Source organism: Hemitrygon akajei, chromosome 6 (assembly GCF_048418815.1).
Source record: "Hemitrygon akajei chromosome 6, sHemAka1.3, whole genome shotgun sequence".
NCBI classification, from domain to species: Eukaryota; Metazoa; Chordata; class Chondrichthyes; order Myliobatiformes; family Dasyatidae; genus Hemitrygon; species Hemitrygon akajei.
In genome coordinates, this window is record NC_133129.1 from 143,050,834 (window position 1) to 143,076,970 (window position 26,137).

General features: G+C 40.5%; 1 protein-coding gene across 17 annotated transcripts in view; it reads left to right on the forward strand.

Moving 5' to 3' along the window:
- The window catches only part of plekha7b (pleckstrin homology domain containing, family A member 7b), a 401,998-nt gene that overhangs the window by 227,133 nt on the left and 148,728 nt on the right, over positions 1-26,137 (forward strand). For all 17 annotated transcript variants that reach the window (XM_073049397.1, XM_073049398.1, XM_073049399.1 and 14 more), the window contains 2 exons: positions 7,091-7,174; positions 8,763-8,874. In XM_073049397.1, the coding sequence (XP_072905498.1) occupies positions 7,091-7,174; positions 8,763-8,874 (196 nt within the window). The remainder of the gene's footprint in view (positions 1-7,090; positions 7,175-8,762; positions 8,875-26,137) is intronic.

The window sequence follows — 26,137 nt, forward strand, 5'->3', positions numbered from 1 at the left end:
AGGGTCAGCATGACTGCCCATTCCAAATTACCCTTGCAAATGTGGCAGTGAACTGCTGCCTTGTACCTTGACAGTCCTTGAAGGAATGTTGGTACATTTCCATGTGAGATGCGTAAATGACTGTCTGCTGGTCACATTCTCCTCTATGTCCAGCATTGCATGTTCTTGAGGTGCTGTTGGGTTAGCTTGTGTGAGTAACTGCGGTGCATTTCATTGTTGGTTCACACTGTAGTGGTGGTGGATTGAATCGATGTTCTGTGAAGTAGATTGGATTCTAGTCAAATGGACTACTTCGTTCTACATGCCACTTGAAAGTTGTTGGAACTGCACTCATTACAAGCAAACGGAGTTTTCCAAAATATTCCTGGCATGTGATGCAACATATAATGCTCTTAAGGCAATGAAACGTTCCCGTTAATGAATTATGGGAGGGTTTGGATTAGTCATGCACATGGAACATATAACACTGAGAAAGATAATGTGTTACAACACTGCTTGTGAAAGTGTATCAATCTCAATGTGTGGGGAAATGAGGTAGAACAGGGAAAGTTCAAAGGATTCTAAGTCATAAAGTGACTTGACATTTAATGTCTGTACATTATGCTGAATAATTTAACTGAACTAATTAAATGATACAATTAAATATACGAAATAGTGCCACTACTGAAGTGTTACCATTCAGCTCATTGAGTTGATGTTGGTTCTCTTTAGTTGGCCTTACTCCAGTATATTTTCTTACATTCTGGTAAATATTTTTTGTACCAGTGCTTGTACGATGTCCTTTTCCTATTAAACATCTCATGTTTAAAAGGAAAGCACTTTTGCACATCCTCCAGCCTCAGCCATTGGGCAGGTGGGGTTCGTCAGCCTTGGACAGCAGCCTGCCTAGGAGCAGGAAAACTCTTTCTTTCAACCTCCGGTGCAACTTTAACAATCACACCTTGGATACCAAGTTTTAGAGAAAGCATCTATTCCCCCCCATTAAATCCAGACTAACCCAGTTCTATATAAATGGGTACCGGACAAGTGCTGTTCCAATTCAATCATTCAAACCATTTGATGATGTTCATAAATGAATGTGCAGGTTAGTCAAATGTGTTTCCGTTCTTAATTTATGTACCCACCCCCCACCATGGGAAAGGCTCCTGGAGTAAACTCGGAGTGTGAAATCCGGAGCTGAGGTCCCTAAGTCAATTTGATGTTGTTTACAACTTCACTCTGGCAACCTCTGCGACGACACTGGTGCCAAGCTGTATCAGCGCTTACCCTTCCCTTGGACTATATCAGTGACGTGGAGAGGGGGAACCCGCTGCATGAACAACAGCCGGTTCTTCAAATCTTCCCACCCAGGCTTGCACCCTGGAGAGGACACAGTCCACCAGAGGCACAAATCCATGATCCCCTGGGATTGATGGCTGCCTTCTCACTCAGCCTTAAATCAGTGTTTCCTAATCCTATCAGCTAATTGGAACAGATTTTCAGCCTTGATTGATCTTGTACACCATTATCAAATTTCCCCTTACCTCTTTCTCTCCAAGAAGACCAACCACCCGAATTTTCTACCTGGTTGTTGAAAATCCTCATCTCTGAAACTGTTTTATTAACCCTTTTCTGCATTGTCTTGAGGACTTGCCCATCCTTCCAAATATGATGATTTTATATACATACCCTTGTTATGTATATAGGCTTTGAAGCTTTGATGATATGTCCCTGTTTCAGTGCTTGTATTTATTAAAGAAGTTCAGATTTTGTACCTATTGCTAACTTCATTCTCAACATGTCCTGTTATCAGTGAAGTAAACTCAAGGATTATTATATCCTGCACTTGTTTTAGAACTCTGATCTTCCAATATTGCTTCTCCTGAACCGTATTATCAATCGTATTGCAATACATTTCTATGTATTATATGTCTTTTATAACTTTTGCCTTTTATTAGCCTTTGTCTCATTGTAGTTGATCAGAGTCAACTTCCTTGATTTGCATCATTGCCATTTTTAATATAATTGACAAACTGAACTTCTGCTCTTTATGTTAATATTTATTTTCATCAGCAATGCACAGTGGCCCTAGCACTGATGTTTGAGAAAATACTCTGCCCACCATATTTTCATAATGCCATAAAAGGAGGTTATTTGGCCCATTGAGTTGCTGCCAGCTCTGAGAAAGCATAGTAATCAGATTCTCCTTATTTTCTCTGTCACCTTTCTCCATGCCCATTGACATCCCTGATACTCAGCTAGTTATGCTTGGGCAGTTTACAGTAAGCAATTAGCCTAACAAACATTAGGTCATTGGGGGGGGGGGGGGCGGTGGTAGTGGAACCAAATAGTCCATAGGGTCAACATACAAATACCTTGCAGACAGTACTTGGAAATCAGGTTTTAATCTGGTGTGTTGTAGCTGTGACCCAGCTGCTGAAATTAGTACCACTGTGTTCCAGTCTTTTTGCCCATAAAACTTGTTTTTGTTATTAAATTGGTAATGATATTCTGAACTATTCTCAGCCCTGATGCAGGGCTTGACCCAAAATATAGAATTTGGATTAGCTAAGTATTCGGAAATATTCTTGTGTGTTTTCCCCATGCTAATAAAACGTCTTCACTTTTTATCTACTTTGCCTTCAAGAATCTTTAGCAAATCCAGTTTTGGTGCATATAAATTTTATCAAATTCCTTCTGTCCTTGATCTATCCTGCCAGTTATATCTTGAAAACCATTTGAGATGTTAAACATGATTTATTTGTTCACAAAATCACAGTAATTTTGTTGTCCCTTTGCTAAACACACATGCGATGAGTTTTTTAAAAAGTTGCTCTTTAACTAATGATGTCTTAAAGTGTGCTGCATCTTTTCAGAAGCTTTTGAGTAGATTACAAATACATCCAATATTTATTCACCAGCTTCTTGTATTCTGGCATGCAAAGTACTAGGGCACAGAATTTATTTGCTTTATATCCACTTAATAAATAACTGTATACTTCTTTATAATTATATATCAGTTCACCAATGATTCATCAACATTTGCTGTGTATCTGATATCTTCTGCATTGAAGGAATATTTATATATTGCCTCAAATATTTCAGTATAATGAAACAAGGAATGGAGAGAGGAGATGTTAAATTCGGACTCTGGGTTTCATCCTTTCACACGAGTATTTCTTAGTATTTTTGTATATTCTGACACTTGAGCAATGTGAATGACAGTGGGAATGATTAACAAGTTGCTACCTTTCTGCTCTGCACATATAATTACTATTTTATTTCCTGGACTATTTTGTGTTTAAGACCAAATGACATGCGTTATTTGGAAGAAATTTTCAAGAAAACAGCAAGAAATATTTTGTACACCATTCATTCCAACCAGATGAAATGTTTTTAAATAAAATACTTTTATGTATTGTCGTATACTGTCCATAGAACTTAAACAGCAAATACCATTAATATAATATCTATCAGAGTCACACATGTTCTGTAGGAATGTAATTTGGACAATGTCACTTTGCATTGAGTATACATCATGTTGACATTTCAGTGCAGTACTCTGGGACTAGGGCACTTTTCAAAATGGGGGGGAAAAGGTGCCAGCTGCCCACTCCTGTGCTTCTTAACATCCAATACACCTCTAGCAAGTTGTATTTCATGTTCCTTTGCACCAAATAGAAAATCAGCCAGCTTGCTTAACTTTCCTTATAGTGATCTATAATCCATGTAGCATCTTCACAAATCTCCATTTCACCCTCTAAAGCTTCCACGTCCTTCCAATAATGAGGTAATCAGAACTGAACACAATATCCCAAGTGTGGTCTAACCTTAGTTTTATAGAACTGCAACATTATCTCATAGCTCTTAAACTCAATTGCCTGACGAATGAGGGCCAACACATTTTGTAACAACCTTATTACATTGTATGGTGACTTAGAGGGATCTGTGGGCATGGACCCCACAATCTCTCTGTTCCTCCATACTACTGAGAATCCTGCCATTATCCCTGTACTCTGCTTTCAAGTTCAATCTTTTGAAGTGAATTGAATCACTTCACACTTCTTCTGATTGAACTCCGTTGCCATATCACAGTCTTGCTCTGCATCTTATCAAGGTCCTGTCGTAACCTACGACAACCTTCTACACCAACTTCGTGTCATCTACAAACTTGCTATCACACCCTTGCACTACCTCATCAGTGTAATTTGTAAAAATCATAAAGGACAGGGATCACAGAACGCTGTGGATCACCACTGGTCACCAACATCCTGGCAGAATATGCTCCAAATACATCCTCCCTCTCCCTTCTATGGGCAAGCCAAATGTTATACATGCAGCCAAGTTTCCTTTGATCCCATGCCTCCTGACTTTCTGAATAAGCTTGCTATGAGGAGCATTATCAAACACCTTACTAAAGTCCACAAACACCACATCCACTGCTGTACCTTCATCAATGTGCTTGTCACTACATCAAAAAATCTAATCAGGCTTCTGAAACACAATTGCCCCTCACAAAGCCATGCTGAGTATCCAAAGTTTAAAAGTCTAAAACAAATTTATTATTGAAGTGCATACTGTATATGTTACCATATACAATACTGAGATTCATTTTCATGCGGGCATACTCAATAAATCCAAAACCAGTAACAGAGCCAGTGGAAGACCGGATCAACAGGGTGGACGACCAGTGTGCTAGAGACAACGAAATGTGCAAACACAAAAGGAAAAGAAAATAATAAATATAAACATGAACGTAATGAAAACCTGAGATGAAGTGTCCTTGTTGTGTGAACATTTCGGTGATAGGGCGAATGAAGTTATCCCCTCTAGTCCAGGAGCTTAATGATTAAGCAATAATAACTATTCCTGAACCTGGTAGTATAAGTCCTAAAGCTTTTGTACCACCTTACTGATGGCAGCAGTAAGAAGAGAGTATCCAAGGTGCCTTGATGATGGATGCTGTTTTCCTGTGACAACACTCCATGTAGATGTTCTCATTGGTGGGGAGGGCTTTACCTATGATGACTGAGTCATATCTACTACTTTTTCTAAGATTGAAATTTCTAGGACCACACCAGGCTGTGATGCAGCCAGTCGATATACTGTCCATGACACTTTTATAGAAGTTTGTCAAAGTTTTATATGTTACGCTGAATCTTCTTGCATTTGTCGAGTTTCCTTTCACTGGTGAATACTGAAGCAAAGTATCGCACTCTTCTGACTCCAAGCACATGTTTACTCTTTTATCACTGATCTGTCCTACCCTCACTCTAGTCATCCTCTTGTTCTTCATGTACTTGTAGTATACCTTGAGATTTTCCTTATCCAACCTGCACAGACTTTCTCATTTCCCCTTCTTACTCTCCTAAGTCCTTTCTTAAACTCCTTGCTGGCTACCTCAGAACTCTCAAGATCCATGCTTCCTAAATCACTAGATGCTGGAATGGTTCTGGAGGATCAGAAAATTGCAAATGTCCCTTCACTCTTTAAGAAAGGAGGGAGGCAATAGAAAGAAAACTATAGACCAATTAGCCTGACTTCATTTGTTGTGAAGATGTTGGAGACCATTATTAAGGATGCGGTTTCAGGGTACTTAGAGGCAAATGATAAAGTAGGCCAAAGTCAGCATGGTTTCCTTAAGGGAAGATCCTGCTTGACAAATTTGTTATAAATCTTTGAGGAAATAACAGACAGTATAGAGAAAGAACTGTCAGTGGATGTTGTTTACTTGAATTTTTAGAAGACCTTTGACAAGGTTCCTCTCATGAGTCTGCTTAACAGCATAAGGACCTGTGGTATTACAGGAAAAATACTAGCATGGATAGAAGATTGGCTGACTGGCAGGAGGCAAAGAGTGGGAATACAGGGAGGCTTTTCAAGTTAGCTGCCAGTGACTAGTGGTGTTCCACAGGGGTCTGTGATGGGACCACTTCTCTTAACTTTATACGTCAGTGGTCTGGGTGATAGTTCTATCCAAACAACTGTAAATATTTTAATAGGCCGACATTGTGTAATAATTTTAGAGGAAAGTATTATTGCTGAGGATTAATATGATTTTACTGCTACTGGTGTGGCTTAAAAATGAGGTAAAACATCAAAACCATTCTGGATGTAGAGAGTAGATATGGCTTTGCTGGATTCTTCAGGTCAAAAGTCCAGCGAAGAGAGTTCCCAGATTTATCCCCTGGTATGTAGAGCTGTTAAGGATGTAGTAATGTTATGTTTAATCATTATAGCTTTAGTTGCGGAAGAGGAAAAATGTAATTATTTTAGCATCTATGCCATGCAATGACAGCTAAGATATGCATTTGTATAACGTGAAAGATTGATTGAGTATTTTGATCCGTGTAGTTACTTGAACAATACGGCTTTGGTTGGAGTACTTGGAATTTCACCTCGGGTGCATCAGCACCATTTTGAAGTAGAGAGTGGAAATAGTGAAAAAGTGAAAGTTGATTATTCATAAACTAAAAGATTAGTTATTATTTGGGGTCTCCACAGGAGTCTTGGTTTTATGTAAGTAGATTCTATATCTGCAAGACCGACAGGAAAAGAAACCGGGAGGTAGGGAATGAGGAAGGTGTCAGTTAATCAATTGTTGTCAGATCTGCTGATTGCAATGCTGTAACAATTTCTCAATGAACTCTGGGAGATCCCTTTGTGGTGTGTCTGTTCGTGCATAACTTAAGTGTAAAACAGCCTTGGACATCAGAAACTCAGGTGATTTAACTTCTGGAGTGTGTGGGTTTTTAAAATATCAGATAATCTTAATTGCAACATTTTAATGTTGCTAAAAGCTTAGTAGCAATTTAATTATTGACACTTGTTCAGTTGAATTGAAAATATGGTTTAATTTGAATTATACTGATCATCTTGGCCAGCTGAGCTGAGAGCTGGCACCAATACAGTACTGCAGGCTGTTGGCAGATTTAACACACGTGTGTTGAAATTCAAAGAAAATATTGAAATATGAGGCATCTTTACATGATTAATGACTTCCATATTGTACATCCTTATGAACAAGTGTAAGCCCAAATAAGTATAAGATGAGGGAGAAAATGCTGCTTGAACTATAATAAATTGATTCTAATTATCTTATTTATTGCAGTCATAACCAACGGACAACATCATTCAGACATCCAGTGACTGGACAGATTTCACCAGAGAACGACGAATACATACTGAAGGAGGAGTAAGTGAAAGTACTGTAGTCTGTGGTATGATGGTGTGGTGCATTGGGAAGACTGGAACTTGAATTTTAAATCAAATATCAGAACTGGCTCTGATGTAAATAAAAAGGAATGTTTCCAGTAATTGCATACAACTAAATATAATTAATTGGTAATGCAGCTGGCAGGATATTCTGTGATATAGATAAACTTACGCATAATGTTTTCAATTATTTAATTGAAAACATTATTTAAGGGGAATCAAGACAGTTAGGTGAACTTTGCTTATTAACAATATTATCTAAAGTTTAACCCACTTAGCAATAAACACTAAAAGATTTCCTGGTGCAATTTCTAATTTGGTTTTGAATTAGCTGATCTTGTTGCAGTAATAGGATTTTTGCAATGCTGGTTAAGCTTTTGAGTTGCTTCAATCTTCTCCTAAGCCAGTTTTAATTATTAAAATGGCATCACAGAGGGTACCTTTACCTTGATAGTCTCCTTGAAATTGTTGTAAATTTTAGTAATTTAAATGGACTAAGCATCCATTTTTGTATAACGAGTTGAGCTGCCAGTTTCCCAATTCTAGTTAAGGCAGTTCCAAACTAAAACAAATTATAGTTTATTGAACGTTTTGATACAAATCAAAAACCCGGTTACATAGATGTATAGTCTAAGTGGTATGTCTCAGAGGTAGTATTTGAATGAAACATGTTACTGTGTGCAGTTTACTATGCAGAACTCTTGCATGGGAAGTTGAATTGTTTGTTCATTGTTTGCCCTGTTGTGTGACATAGGCGATCATCCTTCCATGGCCATAATTGTTCTTGGCAAATATTTCTACAGAAGTGGTTTGCCATTGCCTCCTGGGCAGTATCTTTACAAGGCGAGTGACCCTGGCTATCATCAATACTCTTCAGAAATTGTGTGTGACGTCAGTGGTCACATAACCAGGACTTGGAATATGTACCAGCTGCTCACACAGCCATCCACCACCTGTTCCCATGGCTTCATGTGACCCTGACTGGGGGGATATGCTGGTGCTACAGTAGGGCAATTAATTGGTGGAAACCTACATAATTCACAACCACCGGCATTGAGCTGGAATTCACTTTAAGAGGCCATTCTATTGTGATGACTTAATTACATTAAGGACTGTTACCGCACTTTATGTTGAGTGTTTGGATTACAATAAATGAGTTGTTACATTTTTTCTTAAACATAAAACACCTCACTGTGTTTTATTTGCAAAAACCTGCATTATACCTTGCCTAAGGATGAGCTTTACCCCGCCATTGTTAGAGACATATCTCCACCCTGCCGCCCTGGGAAGTCAATTATAACAGTCAAAATGTGCTATAATCTAGTGAAGTATGAAAAGTGGGCGTATTGATGAACAAACAGAATGGTTTTCAATGTTCATAGCGTTAGAGATTCTATTTTTACAGTCAGTGCCACTTCATTACCTGTTCTAAAATAAGCTTGGTATATGTTTTATTATCCAGAATTATTAGATTTGTAGTTACTTCTGGGGGCATATTCTCTGTGTGTATTTTACATGCCTGTACCTGTGGAATGTAATTTCTTAAATGCTTGTTTTTAATTCTTTAGACCAAATATCCACATGTCCAAGCAACAGGGGAGCCAAAGGCCGCATAGTGTGGTCAGTGAGACGTCCACAGCTGTAACTACTTCAACAATAGGAAATGTTCCTATCTCAAAGGTGAGGACTTCTTGTCTTCCTTTGTGAAATGAATTCTTAGTAGACCTCCTGGTTTTGCATTTTCCCAATCGGTATTACTTTGGTCTCAAGTTTGACGACCTAGTATTTATTCCAGCTGTTTGAAAGCACTTGATCTGTGTTGCCTCTTTATTTTCTTGTTGTTCTTGTAGTACTAGCCACTGATTCAACAAACCAAAATGTGGATTAGCGCAACAATATTTTAATGTATTTTTACTGAAATACCATTCATTGGCTCCCATGGAACTCTCGAAGGGATGGGAACCAGAGCAATACATCAGCACGTGGAGGAACTGAGGGGAATAGCTATGTTAGGTTAAGCAAGTCTGATTAATGGGTCTGGTTACTGGTCATGCTGGTGCTGATAGGCTGAGCAAACTAGTTTCAATGCAAGGAGTATTTGAGGTAAAGCCAAAGGAGCACATGGAATTTCAATGTTATTGTCTTTACAGAGGCTTGGTTGAGAGAGGGGCAGGACTGGCAGATCCAGGTTTCAAACATAATAGAGAGACATGTGAAAGAGATGGGGGATTTGCACTCCTGATCAGGAAGAAGATCAGAGCTTGGAGAGGGTATCTTTGAAGTCTTAACCAATGAGGCAATATGTGTAGAATGCATGCATATAAAAGGTGCAATTACTAAGATGCAGTTATACAATGAGCCTCCCAAATATCTGCAGGAGATAGAGGAACAGATATGCTAGCAGATTATGGATAGTTGTGAAAGTAACAAGGCAGTTGCTTGCTGTGGGTGACTTTATTGTCACCAATTTCGCCAGGAAATTAATGCCAGAAATTATACCTGTGTGAACCTCTGCAGTATCTGGCACTCTGTGATAACTGTTTCAGAACACTCGCAAGACGTTAGGCCCAGATGGTGTACTTGGCAGGTCACTAAAAATCTGCCCGCCAACTGGCTGGGGTGTTCAAAGTCATCTTCAATCTTTCAATGCTGCAATTCAAGATTCCCATCTGCTTTGATGGGGCATTAATCATACCAGTACCCAAGAAAAGCAGGATGATCTTACCTCAAGGTTACTTTCCAGTAGCACTCACATCTATTGGAATGGAGTGCTTTGAGAGGTTGGTTTGTGCAAAATTAACCTCTGCCTGTGCAGGGACCTGGCCACTGCAATTTGAGTAATGACACAATAGAACTACAGCAGATGCAATCTCACTGACTCTCCATTCCGCTTTTGATCACCTGGGCACCAGCAATGCCTATATTATGCTGCTGTTGATTAATTACAGCTCAGTGTTCAATGCTATCATCCTCTGGGTACTATTTGAAAAGCTACAAAACTTGGGCCTCTGTACCTTCCTATGTAGCTGGATCATCAGGAGACCATAGATGGGAAATAACGTTTCTTCCTTGCTCACAATCAACATGGGTGCATTGCAAGAGTCCATGCATAGCCACTGCCCTACTCTCTCTCCACTCATGACTGTTCAAGTTTAATTATCAATCATACGGAAGTCCCATGAATACAACTAATCAAAGCAGCATTCCTCCAGGGCCAAGGTGCAAAATACAGTGCAACTGTCATACACAGCCCAAGGCACATATTGCACATAAGATGCACAGTAAGCATATAATCACACAAAAAAAATACGTCTTGTCTTCCAATGAGTGAACACTGGAGAGCAGCACCAATGGGAAGGGTCTGCCGTTAATCAGCATGGCTGCCACGTCACACCACCTCCAGCGTCTCGCCCTCCTGGCCGCTGCAACAGGTGAGACTGCGGCATATAACCTCGTCTTCGCTGTAACTGAGGATGTGCAGCTCTCCCACCATCGGACTGGCCAATAAACCAATGAACCAGACTTCAGTATTCCATGTCCAAAAGGGTCATGTGATCACAAGAAAAATTTCGAAGGCAATTGTTCGCTGTTAGGCTGCACGTCACCTTTGCACACAGACTCTGGCTTTCTGTAGCAGACAGCAACACCAACACCAAATCCAGCTCTTCCACTGGCCAGCAACACGCTGATTGGGTAGAGCAGCCATACCAGAGGTTCTTAATGTCCAGCGGGATCTTACAGTCCTGAAAAAGACGACAAAAATACCTTTGGTTGCCCTGGAGAGACCATTGTGTCTGAGCATGCCGCTGTTTTACTGACTAGATTGTGTGACTAGCGCAGCTCAGACACTGGCTAAAAATTTGCTGATGATGGGAGAATCGCAAATGGTGACAAGGAGGTGTACAGAAGTGAGATAGATCAGCTGGTTGAGTGGTCTCACAGCAGCAACCTTGCACCCAAGGTCAGTAAGACAAACGAATTGATTGTGAGTTTCAGGAAGGGGAAATCATGAGAGTACACCAAGGGGTGAGTAGCTTCAAGTTCCTGGGTGTCAATATCTCTGAAGATCTATCCTGAGCCCGGCATATTAAAGCAATTAGAATGAAGGCACACTTTCAACTGTATTTCATTTTTAGGATTGGAAAAACTCAGCCTCCCCAGCATTGAGGATATCTTCAAATGGCAATGCCTCAGGAATTTGGCATTCATCATGAAGGACCCTCACAATCCAGGACATGCCTTCTACTTATTACTACCATTAGGGAAGGGGTACAGGAACTTGAAGATGCATACTCAATATTTTAGCTTCTTCCCCATTGCCGTCAGATTTCTGAATGGCCCATGAACACAACCTCACTATTTTATATATTATTGTAATTTGTCGTCATTTTTTTATGTATTACACTGTACTGCTACTGCAAAATGACAAACGTCACAACATATGTCAGGTGATAATACACCTGATTCTGGCTTATAAAGGAAGGATTTGTTAAGTGCATCCAGGTGGGTTTCTTGACATAGTATGTAGATAGCCCAGTCAGGTAAGTGGACGTACCAGATTTTATATTTGGAGGTGATCCTGGCCAGGTGGTCAGAGTTTCTGTGTGAGAGCGTTTTGGGAACAGTGATCACGAGTTTAAAATTTCAGGTAAGTGTGGATAAAGATAAGACTGTCTTTTGGGGGGAAGAAGTGCTAAATTAGGAAAGAGTAATTCTAACAACATTAGGCAGGAGTTCAAGAGTGTAGTTTGTGAGCAGTTGTTAGTGGTTAAGCCCACATCCAACGTGTGGGAGTTGTTAAAAGGCTAGCTGATCAGAATTTGGGACCAACATGTTCGGTAGATGGCAAGTTTCTGGAATCTTGATGATGAGATGTTCAAATTGGTAAAAAGGAGAAAGGAAGCTTATGCAGTGTCTAGGATGCTGAAATGGGAGGGCCTCCGAATATTAAGGAAGCAGGTGGGGTTAAAGGGACTTTGAAGTGTCCTTGGCTGGTTGCATTCAGACTACCAAGGCATTTTATACTTTAAAAATCAAGAGAGCAACTAGAAAGAGGACAAAGTCATTCACGGATAAGGAAGAGCATTTATACATTGGGCTGTCTTCCAGGGAAAGTGGGACCTGTACAGGAGGGACGGTTTACACCTGAGCTGAAGGGGGACTAATATCCTAGTGGGAAGATTTGTTAATGCTGCATGGTGGGATTTAAACTAGAGTTGCAGTGGGATGGGAACCAGAGTGCCAAAGCAGTTAGTGGGGAGGTTGTGGAGGCAGATTTTGGGAAGACATCAAACAAAGTCAGGAATTAAAAGGTTGAGCATGGTGCAACCAGTATCCTGAGCTGCATATATTTCAATGCAAGAAGTATCATAGGAAAACTGGATGAGCTTAGCATGGATCAATACCTGGAATTATGATGTTGTAGCGATTAGTGAGACTTTGTTGCAGGAGGGGCAGGACTGGCAGCTCAATATTCCGGGGTTCTGCTGTTTTACACGTGACAGAGTGGGAGGGATTAAGGGATGAGTAGTGGCATTACTTGTCAGGGAAAATGTGACAGTAGTGTTCCATCAGGACAGACTGGAAATCTCGACTAGTGAGATGTCGTGGGTGGAACTGCGAAATAAGAAAGGTATGTCCATGTTAATGAGGCTATATTACAAACCACCCAACAGTCTTCGGGATTTGGAGGAACAAGTTTGTAAAGAGATCACAGAATGTTGCAAGAAGCAGTTATAGTCATTGTTATAGTAGGAGACTTTAAATTTCCACATGTTGGGAATCCCATACTGTAAAAGGACGAGATGAGATAGAGTTTGTCAAATGTGTTCAGGAAATGTCTTCGGTACATACAAGTCCCAAAGAGAGAGCGTGTAAAACTGGATCTGCTAATAGGCAATGAGACAGGGCAGGTGACAGAAGTTTGTGTAGAGGAACACTCTGCATCACAATGCCATTAGTTTCCAAGTAAATCTGCAAAAATAAAGGTCTGATCCACAGGTTGAAATTCTAAATTGGAGAAAGGCCAGTTTTGATGGTATCAGAAATGATCTGGCAAGTGTGGATTGGGACACACTTTTCTGGCAAAGATGTACTTGGAAAGTGGGAGGTATGCAAATTTGAAACTTTGAGAGTACTAAGTTTTTATGAGCCTGTCAGAATAAAAGGCAAAGTGTAAGGGACCTTGGTTTTCAAGAGATATTGAGGCCCTGGTTAAGAGGAAGAAAAAGAGATGCATAGCAGTTATAGGTAAGTAGAAACAAATGAATGCTTGTGGATACAAGAAATGCAAGAGAACACTTAAGAAAGAAATCAGGAAGGTGTGAAGTTCCTCTAGTAGACAAGGTGAAGAAGAATCTTAAAGGATTCTACACATCTGTTAAGAACAAAAGGATTGCAAGGGACAAAATTGGTTCTCTGGAAGACCAGAATGGTAATCCATGGGTTGTGCCGAAACAGATGGGGGGAGATCGTAATGCATTCTTTGCATTTGTCTTTACTCGGGAGACGGATACAGAGTCTATAGAAGTGAGGCAAAATAGTGTCAACTTCATGGACCTGTACAGATTACAGAGGAGGAGGTGTTTGCTATCCTGAGGCAAATCAGGGCAGATAAATCCCCAGGGCCTGACAAGGTATTCCCACGGACCCTATGGGAGGCAAGTGCAGAAATTGTCAGGGCCCTAGCAGAGATATTTCAATCATCCTTAGCAGCAGGAGAGGTAGCAGAGGATTGGAGGAGAGCCAGTGTTGTTCTGCTGTTTAAAAAAGGCTCTAACCAGAAACTAGGAAATTATAGGCTGGTGAGCCTGATATCAGTTGTGGGAAAGTTATCGGAAGGTATTCTAAGGGACTGGATATATAAGCATTTGGATAGACATGGACTGATTAATGATAGTCAGTGTTCCCTTGTGCACAGTCATGTTTAACCAAACTTGTAGAGTTTTTTGTGGAAGTTACTAGGAAAATGTATGAAGGCAAGGCAGTGGATGATGTATACATGGACTTTAGCAAGGCATTTGACAAGGTCCCACATGGGAGGCTGGTCAAGAAGGTTCAGTCACTCAACATTCAGGTTGAAATAGTAAATTGGATTAGACATTGGCTTTATGGGAGAATTCAGAGAGTGGTAGTAGATGGTTGCCTCTCTGTCTGGAGGCCTGTGACTAGTTGAGTGCTGCAGGAATCGGTGCTGGATCCATTGTTGTTTGTCATCTATATCAATAATCTGGATGATAATGTGTTTAACTGGATCAGCAAATTTGTGGATGACACCAAGATTGGAGGTGTAGTGGACAGCAAGGAAGACTTATCAGAGCTTGTGGGATTTGGACCAGTTGGAAAAATGACGGATGGAATTTGATGCAGACAAATGTGAGGTTTTGCACTTTGGGAGGACCCACTAGATGAGCGGACTTGCATGGTGAGCAGTAGGGCACTGAGGAGTGTCGTAGAGCAAAGTGATCTGGAAGTACAGGTACATAATTAATTGAAAGTGGTGTCACAGGTTGATGGGGTTGTAAAGAAAGCTTTTGGCCTATTGGCCTTCATAAATCAATGTATTGAATACAGGAGGTGGGATGATGTGTTGAAGTTGTATAAATGCTGGGGAGGCCTAATTTGGAGTATTGTATGCAGATTTGATCACGGGAAAGATGTAAATAAGGTTGAAAGAATGCGGAGAAAATTTACAAGATGTTGCCGAGTCTGGGGGACCTGAATTATAGCGAAAGGTTGAATAGGTTAGGACTGTATTCTTTAGGACATAGAAGACGGAGAGGAGATTTGATAGAGGTATACAAAATTCTGAGGGGTATAGATAGGGTAAATGCAAGCAGGCTTTTCCCACTGAAGTTAAGTAGGACTACAACCAGAGGTCATGGCTTAAGGATGGAAGGTGAGAAGTTTAAGGGGAACATGAGGGGAAACTTCTTCGCTCAGAGGGTCACTAGAGTGTGGAATGAGCTGCCAGCATTAGGTGGTCCATGCGAGTTCAATTTCAACATTAAAGAGAAGTTTGGATGGGTATGTGGTTAGTAGGGACATGGAGGGCTATGGTCCAGTGCAGGTCGATCGGAGTGGGCAGTTTTAATGGTTTCAGCATGGACTCAATGGGCCAAAGGGCCTGTTTCTGTGTAGTACTTCTTTGACTATGGCTCTACCTGGAATCAGAGAAAATAGACGAGCTGCAACTTCTAACTTTGCATCTGTGTTCACCAAGGAACAGGATATGAAGGATAGCTAGATCAGGGAGGGGTATGCTGATATTCTGGGGCAAGTTGATAACAAGCTGGCGGAGGTGTTGGGGATCACGGAGAAAATTGAGCATTACTCTCAAGGTTTAATGGGATCTATCCCAAGTTATTGAGAGTGACCAGAAAGAAGATTGACAGAGGTCTTTATTACAGGATTGGAGCATAACCAATATTTTTCCCTATTAAATAAAGTTAAGAAAGACAAATTATAGGCCAGTAAGCCTTGCATCAGTGGCAGTGAAGTTATTGGAGAAGATTCTTCAGTATCAGTTCAATTCACATCTGGAAAAGGATAGACTTGGAGGGATAGAAAGACTGTGCGGAGCAGTTCATTGTCTACATACTTGATTCTCCAACTTCTGGTATACATTTTTCCCTCACTCCCTTCCTGCTTCTTCATTTCCCTACTCTGGCCCCCCTCTTACCTCTCCTCTTCATCTGCCTATTACTTCCCAGTGGTGCCTATCTTCCTTCCCTTTCTCCCGTGGTCCATTTTCCTTTCCTTTTCGATTCTTACCTTCTCCAGCCTTTTACCTTTTATGCCTACAGTATATCCTCCCAGCTTTTTACTACATCATCCGTCTCCAACCCAGCTGAGTTCATCTATCACCTTCTAGCTTGTGCTCCTGCCCCATCCCCCATCGTTTTATTCTAGCATATTCCTGATGAAGGGTCTCAGCCAGAAACGTCAACTGTTTATTCATTTCCATGGATACTGACCTGCTGAGTTTCTCAAGCATTTTGTGTGTTGTTGAGGACTTCCAGCATCTGTAGAATCTCTTGTGTTGACAAACTTGATTGACTTGTTTTGAGCATATGATAAAATTGATTGAGAGTTGGACAGTGTATGTTGTCTACATGGTCTTCAGTAAAGCCTTTGACATGGTTTCTCATAGCAGGCAGATCCAGAGGCTTAAGAGACATGGGATCCATAGTGATTTGTTAGATTAGATTTAAAACGGGCTTCCCCATAAGACAGGTGTTACACTGACTAGAAAGCTGTGACTGCAGGGATTAATGGTGGGAACAAATAACAGAACTGTGGATAGTGGCAAAGGTTTTCAAATGATTGATGCGCATCAACCTATTGGAAATGTGGACAGAGAAATGGCAGCTGGACTTTAATCCAGGAAACTGAGATATTACATGCTGGGAAGACAGATGTAAGAGGGAAGTATGAAGTAAATGGCAGGACCCTAAGAGCATTGAAATACACTGGGATTTTAAGATGCGAGCCCATGGCTCCCCAAAACTGCATCATAGGGTAAAATCAGTAGTAAAAATGCATTCGGCACATTCTTCAAGGTGTTTAGTATAAAATAGGGGAATCATGTTATGAGTGTATAAAACTCTGGTTCGGCCACATTTAAAGTATATTGTGTACATTTCTGGTTTGCTACACTATCGGAACGATGTGAAAGCTTTAGAGAGTGCGCAGAAGAGAATCATTAGGATGTTGCTTGCATTAAGGAATATTAACCATGAGGAGCAGTTGGAGAAATGGATTATTTTCTCTGGAATGTCAGAGGCTGAGGAGCAATCTGATAACAGTATATTTTTTTGGAGGCATGAATGAGAAAACTTTGGTGAGTATGTTAAACACTTGAGAGCATAACTTTAAGATGAGAGAGAGGAATTGAAAAGATTTGTGAACAAGTTTTGTTTTAAACACAGAGTATAGGTGCCTGGTATGAATTTCCTTGGGAGGTGGTGTATGCCAATGTAGAGATTAGAGGGTAAAGGGTCTCATGCAACCTGTTAGGATTAGTTAGACAGGAACAACATTGTGGGACAAAGGTCAGTGCCTGTGTTGTGATCTGTTTAAAAAAGGAAATGAGTTTATGTAACTCATGGATTTACCTTGATTGGAAGCTCACCTGCACCTTAATGATAATTTCTCTTGGGGGAGATGGTTCTGGAGATGGGACAAAGGTATGCAGTTGTACCTGCAATCCAATTTAAATGGTTTGTATTCTGCAGAACATGAAGCTTCAGCAACACACACACAAAATGCTGAAGGAATTTATCAATGGAAATGAATACAGTTGACATTTTGGGCCGAGACCCTTCAGCTGGACTGGAGGAAAAAAAGATGAGGAGTCAGAGTTAAAAGGGAGGGGACGATTAAACACAAGGTGATAGGTAAAACTGGGATGGACAAAGTGAAGAGCTGGGAAGTTGATTGGTGAAACAGATACAGGGCTGGAATCTAACAGAAGAGGATAGAAGGCCATGGAAGAAAGAAAAAGGGAGAGGAGCACCAGAGGCAGGCGATGAGATGAGAGAGGGAAATGGGGATGCGGGAGTAGCGAAGGAGAGGGAGGACAACATTACCGGAAGTTTGAGAAATCGAAGTTCATGCAATCACGTTAGAGGTTACCCAGATAGTTGGGGTTATCTATTGTATCCGGTGCTCCTGGAGTTGCCTCTTGTATATTGGTGAGACCCAACGCAGATTGGGAGACCGCTTCGCTGAGCACCTACGCTCCGTCCACCAGAACAAGTGGGATCTCCCAGTGGCCATCCATTTTAATTCCACTTCCCATTCCAACCTGATTGTGGTCTCCACTATTGTCGCGATGAAGCCACAATCAGGTTGGAAGAGTAACATCTTGTATTCTGTCTGGGTAGCCTCCAACCTGATGGTATCAATGTCGATTTCTTAGACTTCTGTAATGCACCCCCCCTTCACTATTGGCCATCCCCTTTTCCCACTCTAACCTTATCTCCTTGCCTGCCCATTGCCTCCCTCTGGTGCTCCTCCCTCGTTCTTTCTTCCATGGCCTTTTGTCTTTTATTAGGTTTCCCCTTTTCCAGCTCTGTGTCTCTTTCACCAATTAACTTCCCAGCTCATTACTTCATTCCTCCCCCCCCCCACCAGTTTCCAATTTAACTTATCACCTTGTGTTTCTTCCTCCCCTCCCTACCAACTTTGACTCCTCAGCTTTTTTCCTCTAGTCCTGCCGAAGGGTCTTGGCCCCAAATCAACTGTACTCTTTTCCATAGACTCTGCCTGGCCGGTGGGGGGGGGGGGGGGGTGTGTTGCTTGGATTTCCAGCATCTGCAGGTTTTCTCTTGTTTCTGAATGGAGCTCCAGCAAACTAGTTATCCAATGTTGATTTGAATCAGAGTTGAAGATATACCTTAAATTGATATTTTTGTACTATGTTTGTAAATGAGTTGGTGTTTGCATGTAACTTACCACTTCAGAATCTGCCCACTATGAAAGTATGAAGTTAATCTTTGCTGCAGAAAATGGTCCAGCTCAGTCCTCTGTCCTACATGGCTTTTCAACCTTGCCTCGGAAGAATCAGGAAAGAACGAGTAAGGTGAAGAACAATTGAAGGGATTGTAATTGGAGGAGATAAAGCTATTCTCATTAAGTAGTAGAGACTTGCATTTTTGTGGTTAGCTATGAAGCTATGAAAATGAGCTCAGTTTTTCTGTAAAGATCATGTGGTGTTGGGTGTGTTCTTCCAATGATTTTTATTAGGTGCCAATCTACACTGTTGATGAGAACAATTCTGTTGCCAAGGTGGTTAAAGAATCAATCACACTGAAGATTCTCAAGGACTGCAAACCATAATGGGAAAATGTAATTTTTAGTTCATTTAGGAATGTTTTTACAGAGTAGAAAAATGACACCATTACACCAAAATTAAGTTGGATGAGTAAAAAAAATAGTTTAATTCATTGGTTTTGTAATATTTTGCTATCAATTGTAAAAGAAAGAAAAACAAAGTTTCTTTTTCCTCTGACTCTGGAGGATTTGCTAAACAGTAATTATGGGTGAGAGCTTTAGAATGTCCAAGAGGCTCGTGAATCATTTATGGGGTATTTTGCAGCAAAAATAATTCATACTTGTCTAATATCCTATTAGTTCCCTGAATTTGCTTGATTAGGCATGAAAAGACTGCAAAACAATGTACTGTACAGAAATACTAAAATCACTGACAGCCGCATTGGGATTTCTGTGTTAAACTGTGCATACATGTAAATTCTGCAGTCCTTGTTATTTTCATTACACAATGACACTGAGCAGTTAATGTTTGTTGTCATTGTATCCACAAACCTAGAGCTTTTCGTCCGTATTTGCATCCAAAAATGCATGGTTTGGGTTGAACTTTTGCTTTGAATGAAAGATGACTGGAGTCCATGAAACAATATTTGTATCTAGATTGCACAACCTGATAAGCATGCCATTAGAATTAGGAGATCCAAATGAGAGAAGAGTGCTGCAAAAGGGGGTTACTTTGTGGCCTTTTATAAACTGAATGTGTATTTAATATTTAACTAACTCACACAATCCCTTGCTTTATTTAACTCAATTTCTCTTATTTGAGCTTTTCTCTTGGTTTGGCTTCATTGATTTTTTTTCCTCTGTGTTTTGAACTGCCTTGTGTTCTGTACCAGTATTCAGCATATCTCAGCCTGTTTTATATTTATAAATTCTCTTTCACCTTTCTCCCTTTAGATTAGAGCAAAAAAATGAAGATCTACGTTTTGCAGTCTACTGATGTTTTTTGTATTTCTACTATTATTATAATTGGTAGGGAGCCTGGCAACTGTGTTTATTTTAAGGTGTAATAAAACTTGAGTTATGACATCTGTCATAACATCTAATTTGATTGGTTTTAATTTCTTCTAATGTTCATTCGTGTGTGTTTGGCCTGTTGATGAATTCCCTTATGTTCAGAACAATCTGCAGCACAATCTGTACTTCTGTTTCGGAAAACTAAAATTCATCAGCGTCATATTAACTTCATTCTTTTGAGACTTAAAGTAATGATTTAACTTCTGAGTAACATTTCTTGGTGATATATTCCTCATGAATTTTCTATATAAGCTCCTACTTAAATTTCAGTTTTCCATTGATCAAATGCAATTAATATTTGTAATAATCAAATTCGAGCAATACTGATGGGTTCGCAGATTTTTTTTGTAAAATAGTAATGAGATTTCTTGCATGCAAAATGATGACACCAGGGAGCAGGAGAAGAGCTCATTGTTCTTTGAGCCTATCTTCAGAGAGCTCTGGTAAGACTCACCTGGAGTACTTTGTTCAGTTTTAGTCTGCATTTAGGGAAGGATGGACTGTGGATTCTGATTATTTGGGAAAGCCACTTATTTGGAACAGCTCCTAAAGAACAAAAACTAATTGAGGAAATAGCAGGGATTTTTTTTTTGTGTATTTGGGACACAGTGATGCTTAATTGGGATGACAGACAGACATACTTTATTGATCCCGAGGGAAATTGGGTTTCATTACAGCGCAACCATGAATAGTGAAGAAATATAGCAATATAAAACCATAAATAATTAAAAAATAATAAGTTAATCATGCCAAGTGGAAATAAGTCCAGGACCAGCCTATTGGCTCAGGGTGTCTGACACTCCAAGGGAGGAGTTGTAAAGTTTGATGGCCACAGGTAGGAATGGCTTCCTATGCCGCTCAGTGTTACATCTCAGTGGAATGATTCTCTGGCTGAATGTAACAAGAGACTGTTGCTGAACAGTTCACAACAAGCTTAGAGCGAACAGTTTTTAAATAGCGTCAGTAGCGTGTACTTGTGTCATGTTAATTCATTTGGGCTGACGGAATCAGATTCAAAAGGCAGCGAGTTTTTGATAAATTTGTTTTTTATTGTGACTTAAAATTTCAGTCCCTTGCCAAGATGTTACAAAGAGATTTGACACTAGCCAAAAAGATTACCCTATACATAGTGGACGCTGAATAAATTCCTCAGTCAATAACTATTAGGAACTATGAGGAAATCTCCAGATGCTGGAAATTCAAGCAACACACACAAAATGCTGGTGGAACGCAGCAGGTCAGGCAGCATCTATAGGGAGGAGCGCTGCTATAAACCTTCCCAGCTCTTTATTTCCTCCCTCCCCTCCCGGTTTCACCTACTACCTTGTAGCACTGTAGTAGTATTGGTAGTGTTCCAATTTGTTCTGCAATTCATTTAAAGACATAGTTTGTTATTCCATTAAATGGTAGTTTTTCATCTTTATATTTTTAAAATTATCTCTGTGAAACTTTGGCTAATTGGGCAGCTACTTAATTGGGCCAAAATGTACTGGTCCTGATGTTTCCCAGTTCAGTGGAATCCACTGTACTTGGATTAAAGTGTAGAGGAAGTTTATTTGATGAGGATCAAAGATAGTTAAGCATGTTAGCCCTCTACCCAATGGAATATTGTACTGAGCAGTAATCTTATTGATATGTTGAAGATTCAGAAGGGTGTTAATATGATGGATACTGCAAGAAATAGATTCAGTTTCAGCATAAGTGATCACCCATTCGAACTCGATATGAGGAGGAATTTATTTAGATGTTTGTGAATCTCTCTATTCTGCACAACAGTGGAGGCAGTCATGCAGCAAGGAAGCAGATCATGCTGACCTGCGGCCTTCACACCTTGGCAATTCAAGTGCTTGTCACAATCCTAGAATGTTGATAGTTGATGTTAAATGTCTCCCTTTTCTTCAAGCAGTGCATTTCAGATTTTAACTAACCTCTCAAAAACAATTCTTCCTCAAACCCCCTCAGCTTAAGCGCATGCCGTTTGGTTCTAGATAACAATATTAAAGGGAAAGGTGTCTCGCAATCTATCTGCATTGGGTATATTGAGTCACTAAGTATAATCGATGCAGAATATGTGGAAGATGCAGGGAAATGATGTTGAGGAGAAGACTACGTGGACCACAATCTATTGAAAGGTGCAGTATGCTGAAGAAGCTAATTGGTCTCCTATAGTTCCTCTGTTGCTTCTCAAATATTCACTATCTGCATGATCCAAATGTTTCTTCACTTCCCCTACATTTCAAAATTTATTTGCATGGCATAATGTCACCAATAGCCCTTGGATGCAGAATTCCAATCACTGCCTTCCAAGTTGAGCATGTCATCCTGATCTTTCTCTGGATCCCTTAACAGACCAAAGTGAGCAGCCTCTCTGCGTTCATCATTTTACCTGACCTGCAGAACATTTCCAGACAAGAGAAAGCCTGCAGATGCTGGAAATCCAAGCAACACACACAAAATGCTGGAGGAACTCAACAGGCCAGGCAGCATCTATGGAAAAGAGTAGAGTCAATGTCTCAGCCCGAAGTCTCAACTGTACTCTTTTCCATGGATGCTGCTGGCCTGCTGAGTTCCACCAGCATTTACATTTTTATTTTAGATTTATGGCATCTGTAGTGGTTTGCATCCAGTTATTTGAAGATGCCTGTGGGTTGAGTGTGCAGTCATCCTATGGTCAGCTGGTGAAATTAAAGCGAAGAGGCAAAACCAGTGAATCTGGACATTGGAATATGCACCTGGAAATGAATGGCAAAATGTGTTTCAGGAAATGCTTCAGTAAGATTTTATTAAGATGCAAATCATAATTTCTAAGCTAGTTTTTGAGAAGATCTCATTCAGTTTAGTGATTTTTGAAGAAAATTGATGTAAAAATCCAGCTTGTGACTGGATTTTCATAGTGGTGTGAACCTTTCTGATGTTACCCAGTGAAGTTGTGTGGACAGTTTGTTAATGATTTAGGTGTTTGAACGTTCTGGCTTTGTGTGGACTATTGTTTTTTTTGTGCTGAAAAGGTAATGTGTATTTTACAGAATACACATGAACTGAAGATCAAGGATAATCAGAAAGTGCAGGAATGTTTTTCTATTTGTTTTCTCCCCCACTGAAGTTAGTGATTTATAGAGAAGTTCAGTACATATCAGTCTTTGAGCCCCTCATTGACAGCACAGAATATCAGTTCCAGATCATATCCTGTGTGGTCTGCTGCAATTTGATACTTTGATGCAGAGGTGTGTGAACAGTGAACAGGAAGAGATCAGGAAGAGAAGGCTAAGGGGTTTAAATTTAAGTTACTAATCTCAGAAAAAAATCTATTCAGTTAACTCCAAGAAGGTGCAGTATTTAATTAAAATTTAAGTTCTAGCAAGATAGATAGATAGATAGATAGATACTTTATTCATCCCCATGGGGAAATTCAACATTTTTTCCAATGTCCCATACACTTGTTGTAGCAAAAACTCATTACATACAATACTTAACTCAGTAATAATATGATATGCATCTAAATCACTAACTCAAAAAGCATTAATAATAGCTTTAAAAAAAAGTTCTTAAGTCCTGGCAGTTGAATTGTAAAGCCTAATGGCATTGGGGAGTCCTGTCATTTACATCTGGATTGATGTTTTAGTCTGAGTTGTATCCTCATAGTGTTTTAAAAAAACCATAATTGCTAGAAAATGCGATAAACATAGACAGGACTTAAGGGCTGGCATTGATATGGTGGGCCGAAGGGCTTTTTTGTGCTGTATGACTCTTGGATCAAAGGAACTAAATCAGGGAGGTGAGATTTTGCAGAAGGATGAGGGCTAATTTTAGTGAGCAGTTGGAACTGGGAAATCTAAAATAAGAAATCGAAAAGGGAAATAGAAATGGGAAATGCTGGAAATAGTCCTCACATCAAACTGCATCTGTGGAAAGTGGTACAAGCAAGTTTAACATTTATGGTTCTAGATCCACAATTCTGCTCTTTGACTTTGTAAGTAAAAATTAAAAAAAAAATGCAGATAGTGGTCGTACAAAATAAAAACAGGAAGTTCAGGGCAACAGGCACAGAATGATGGTGGAACTCAGTAAGTCAGGTAGTATCTAGAGATGGGGATAAGCAGCTCTGTTCCAGGGCAAGGTTCTTCATCAGACCTGGAAGGAAGGAAGCCAGAATAGAAAGGTGTGGTGCAGGGAAGGAATACAAGCTGGAGGTGATGGGACCTGTTTCTGTGCTGTGTGACGAAAATCAGGAGTAGATCAGCCAACAAGAGAAAGTCTGCAGATGCTGGAAATCCACGTGACACACACAAAATGCTGGAGGAACTCAGCAGGCCAGGCAGCATCTATGGGGGGAGAAAAAGTACAGTCGATATTTTGGGCTAAGACCCTTCAACAGGACTGGAGGAAAAAAAGATGAATAGATTTAAAAAGTGGGGGAAGGGCAGAGAGAAACACAAGGCGGTGTGTGAAACCAGGAGGGGAGGGGGGAAATAAAGAGCTGGGAAGTTGATTGATGAAAGAGATGAAGGGCTGGAGAAAGGGGAGTCCGATGGGAGAGAACAGAGGGCCATTGCTGTCAGGTTGGAGACTACCCAGACGGAAGGTGTTGTTCCTCCAAACCTGAGCATGGCCTCATCGTGACAGTAGAGACGGCCATGGACTGAAATGTTGGAATGGGAAGTGGAATTAAAATGGGTGGCCGCTGGGAGATCCGGCTTCTTTTGACGAATGGAGTGTAGGTGCTTGGCAAAATGATCTCCTGATCTGTGTCAGGTCTCACCGGTTATACAGGAGGCTGCACTGGGAGCACTGGACACAGTATGTGACCCCAACAGACTCGCAGGTGAAGTGTCGCCTCACCCGGAAGGACTCTTCACGGCTCTGAATGGTAGTGAGGGAGGAGGTGCAGGGGCAGCCGTAGTACTTGTTCCGCTTGCAAGGATAAGTGCCAGGAGGGAGATCAGTGGGGAGGGATGAATGGACAAGAGAGTGATCCCTGCAGAAAGCAGGAAGTTGCGGGGGGGGGGGGGGACGAGGGAAAGATTGCTTGGTGGTGGGATCCATTTGGAGATAGCTGGATGTGGGGGTTGGTGGGGTGGTAGGTGAGGGCAAAAAGCTATATTCAAAAGGTTCAAAGGAACATCTAAATAAACCTGATGCATTTTGGAAACAAGTCATGTGGACTGATGAAGTTAAAATAGAACTTTTTGGCTGCAATGAGCAGAGATTTGTTTGGAGAAAAAAGGGTGCAGAATTTCATGAAAAGAAGCCCTCTCCAACTGTTAAGCACGGGGGTGGATCGATCATGCTTTGGGCTTGTGTTGCAGCAGTGGTGCAGGGAACAATTACTGGTAGAGGGAAGAATGATTTCAATTAAATACCAGTGAATTCTGGAAGCAAACGTCACACTGTCTGTAAAAAAGCCGAAGATGAAAAGAGGATGGCTTCTACAATAGGATAATGAACCTAAACACACCTCAAAATCCACAATGGACTTCCTCAAGAGGCGCAAGTTGAAGGTTTTGCCATGGCCCTCACAGTCCCCTAACCTAATCACCATCGAGAATCTGTGGATAGACCTCAAAAGAACAGTGCATGCAAGACAGCCCAAGAATCTCACAGAACTAGAAGCCTCTTGCAAGGAAGAATGGGCGGAAATTCCCCCAAACAAGAATTGAAAGACTCTTAGCTGGCGAGAAAAAGCATTTACAAGCTGTGATACTTGCCAAAGGGGGTGTTACTAAGTACTGCCATGCAGGGTGCCCAAACTTTTGCTTCGGGCCCTTTTCCTTTTTTGTTATTTTGAAACTGTAAAAGATGGAAATAAAAAAGTTTTCTTGCTTAAAATGTTAAAGAAATATGTCATCTTTAACTTTATGCCTTTTGGAAATCAGGTTATATTTTACTCGCTTAGCTATTCACAGTAACAGAAATTTTGACCGGGGTGCCCAAACTTTTGCATGCCACTGTATGCCTGTTGTAAATAGAAGGTGAATGAAAATGGAGAGGGGAAGAATTGCTGGAATTCGGAGATCTTGAACGCTGAAATGACGGGACATACTCTGCAGTTCAGGCAATGTAAGAAGAATGGAAAATCACTTTAATAATGTCAAGT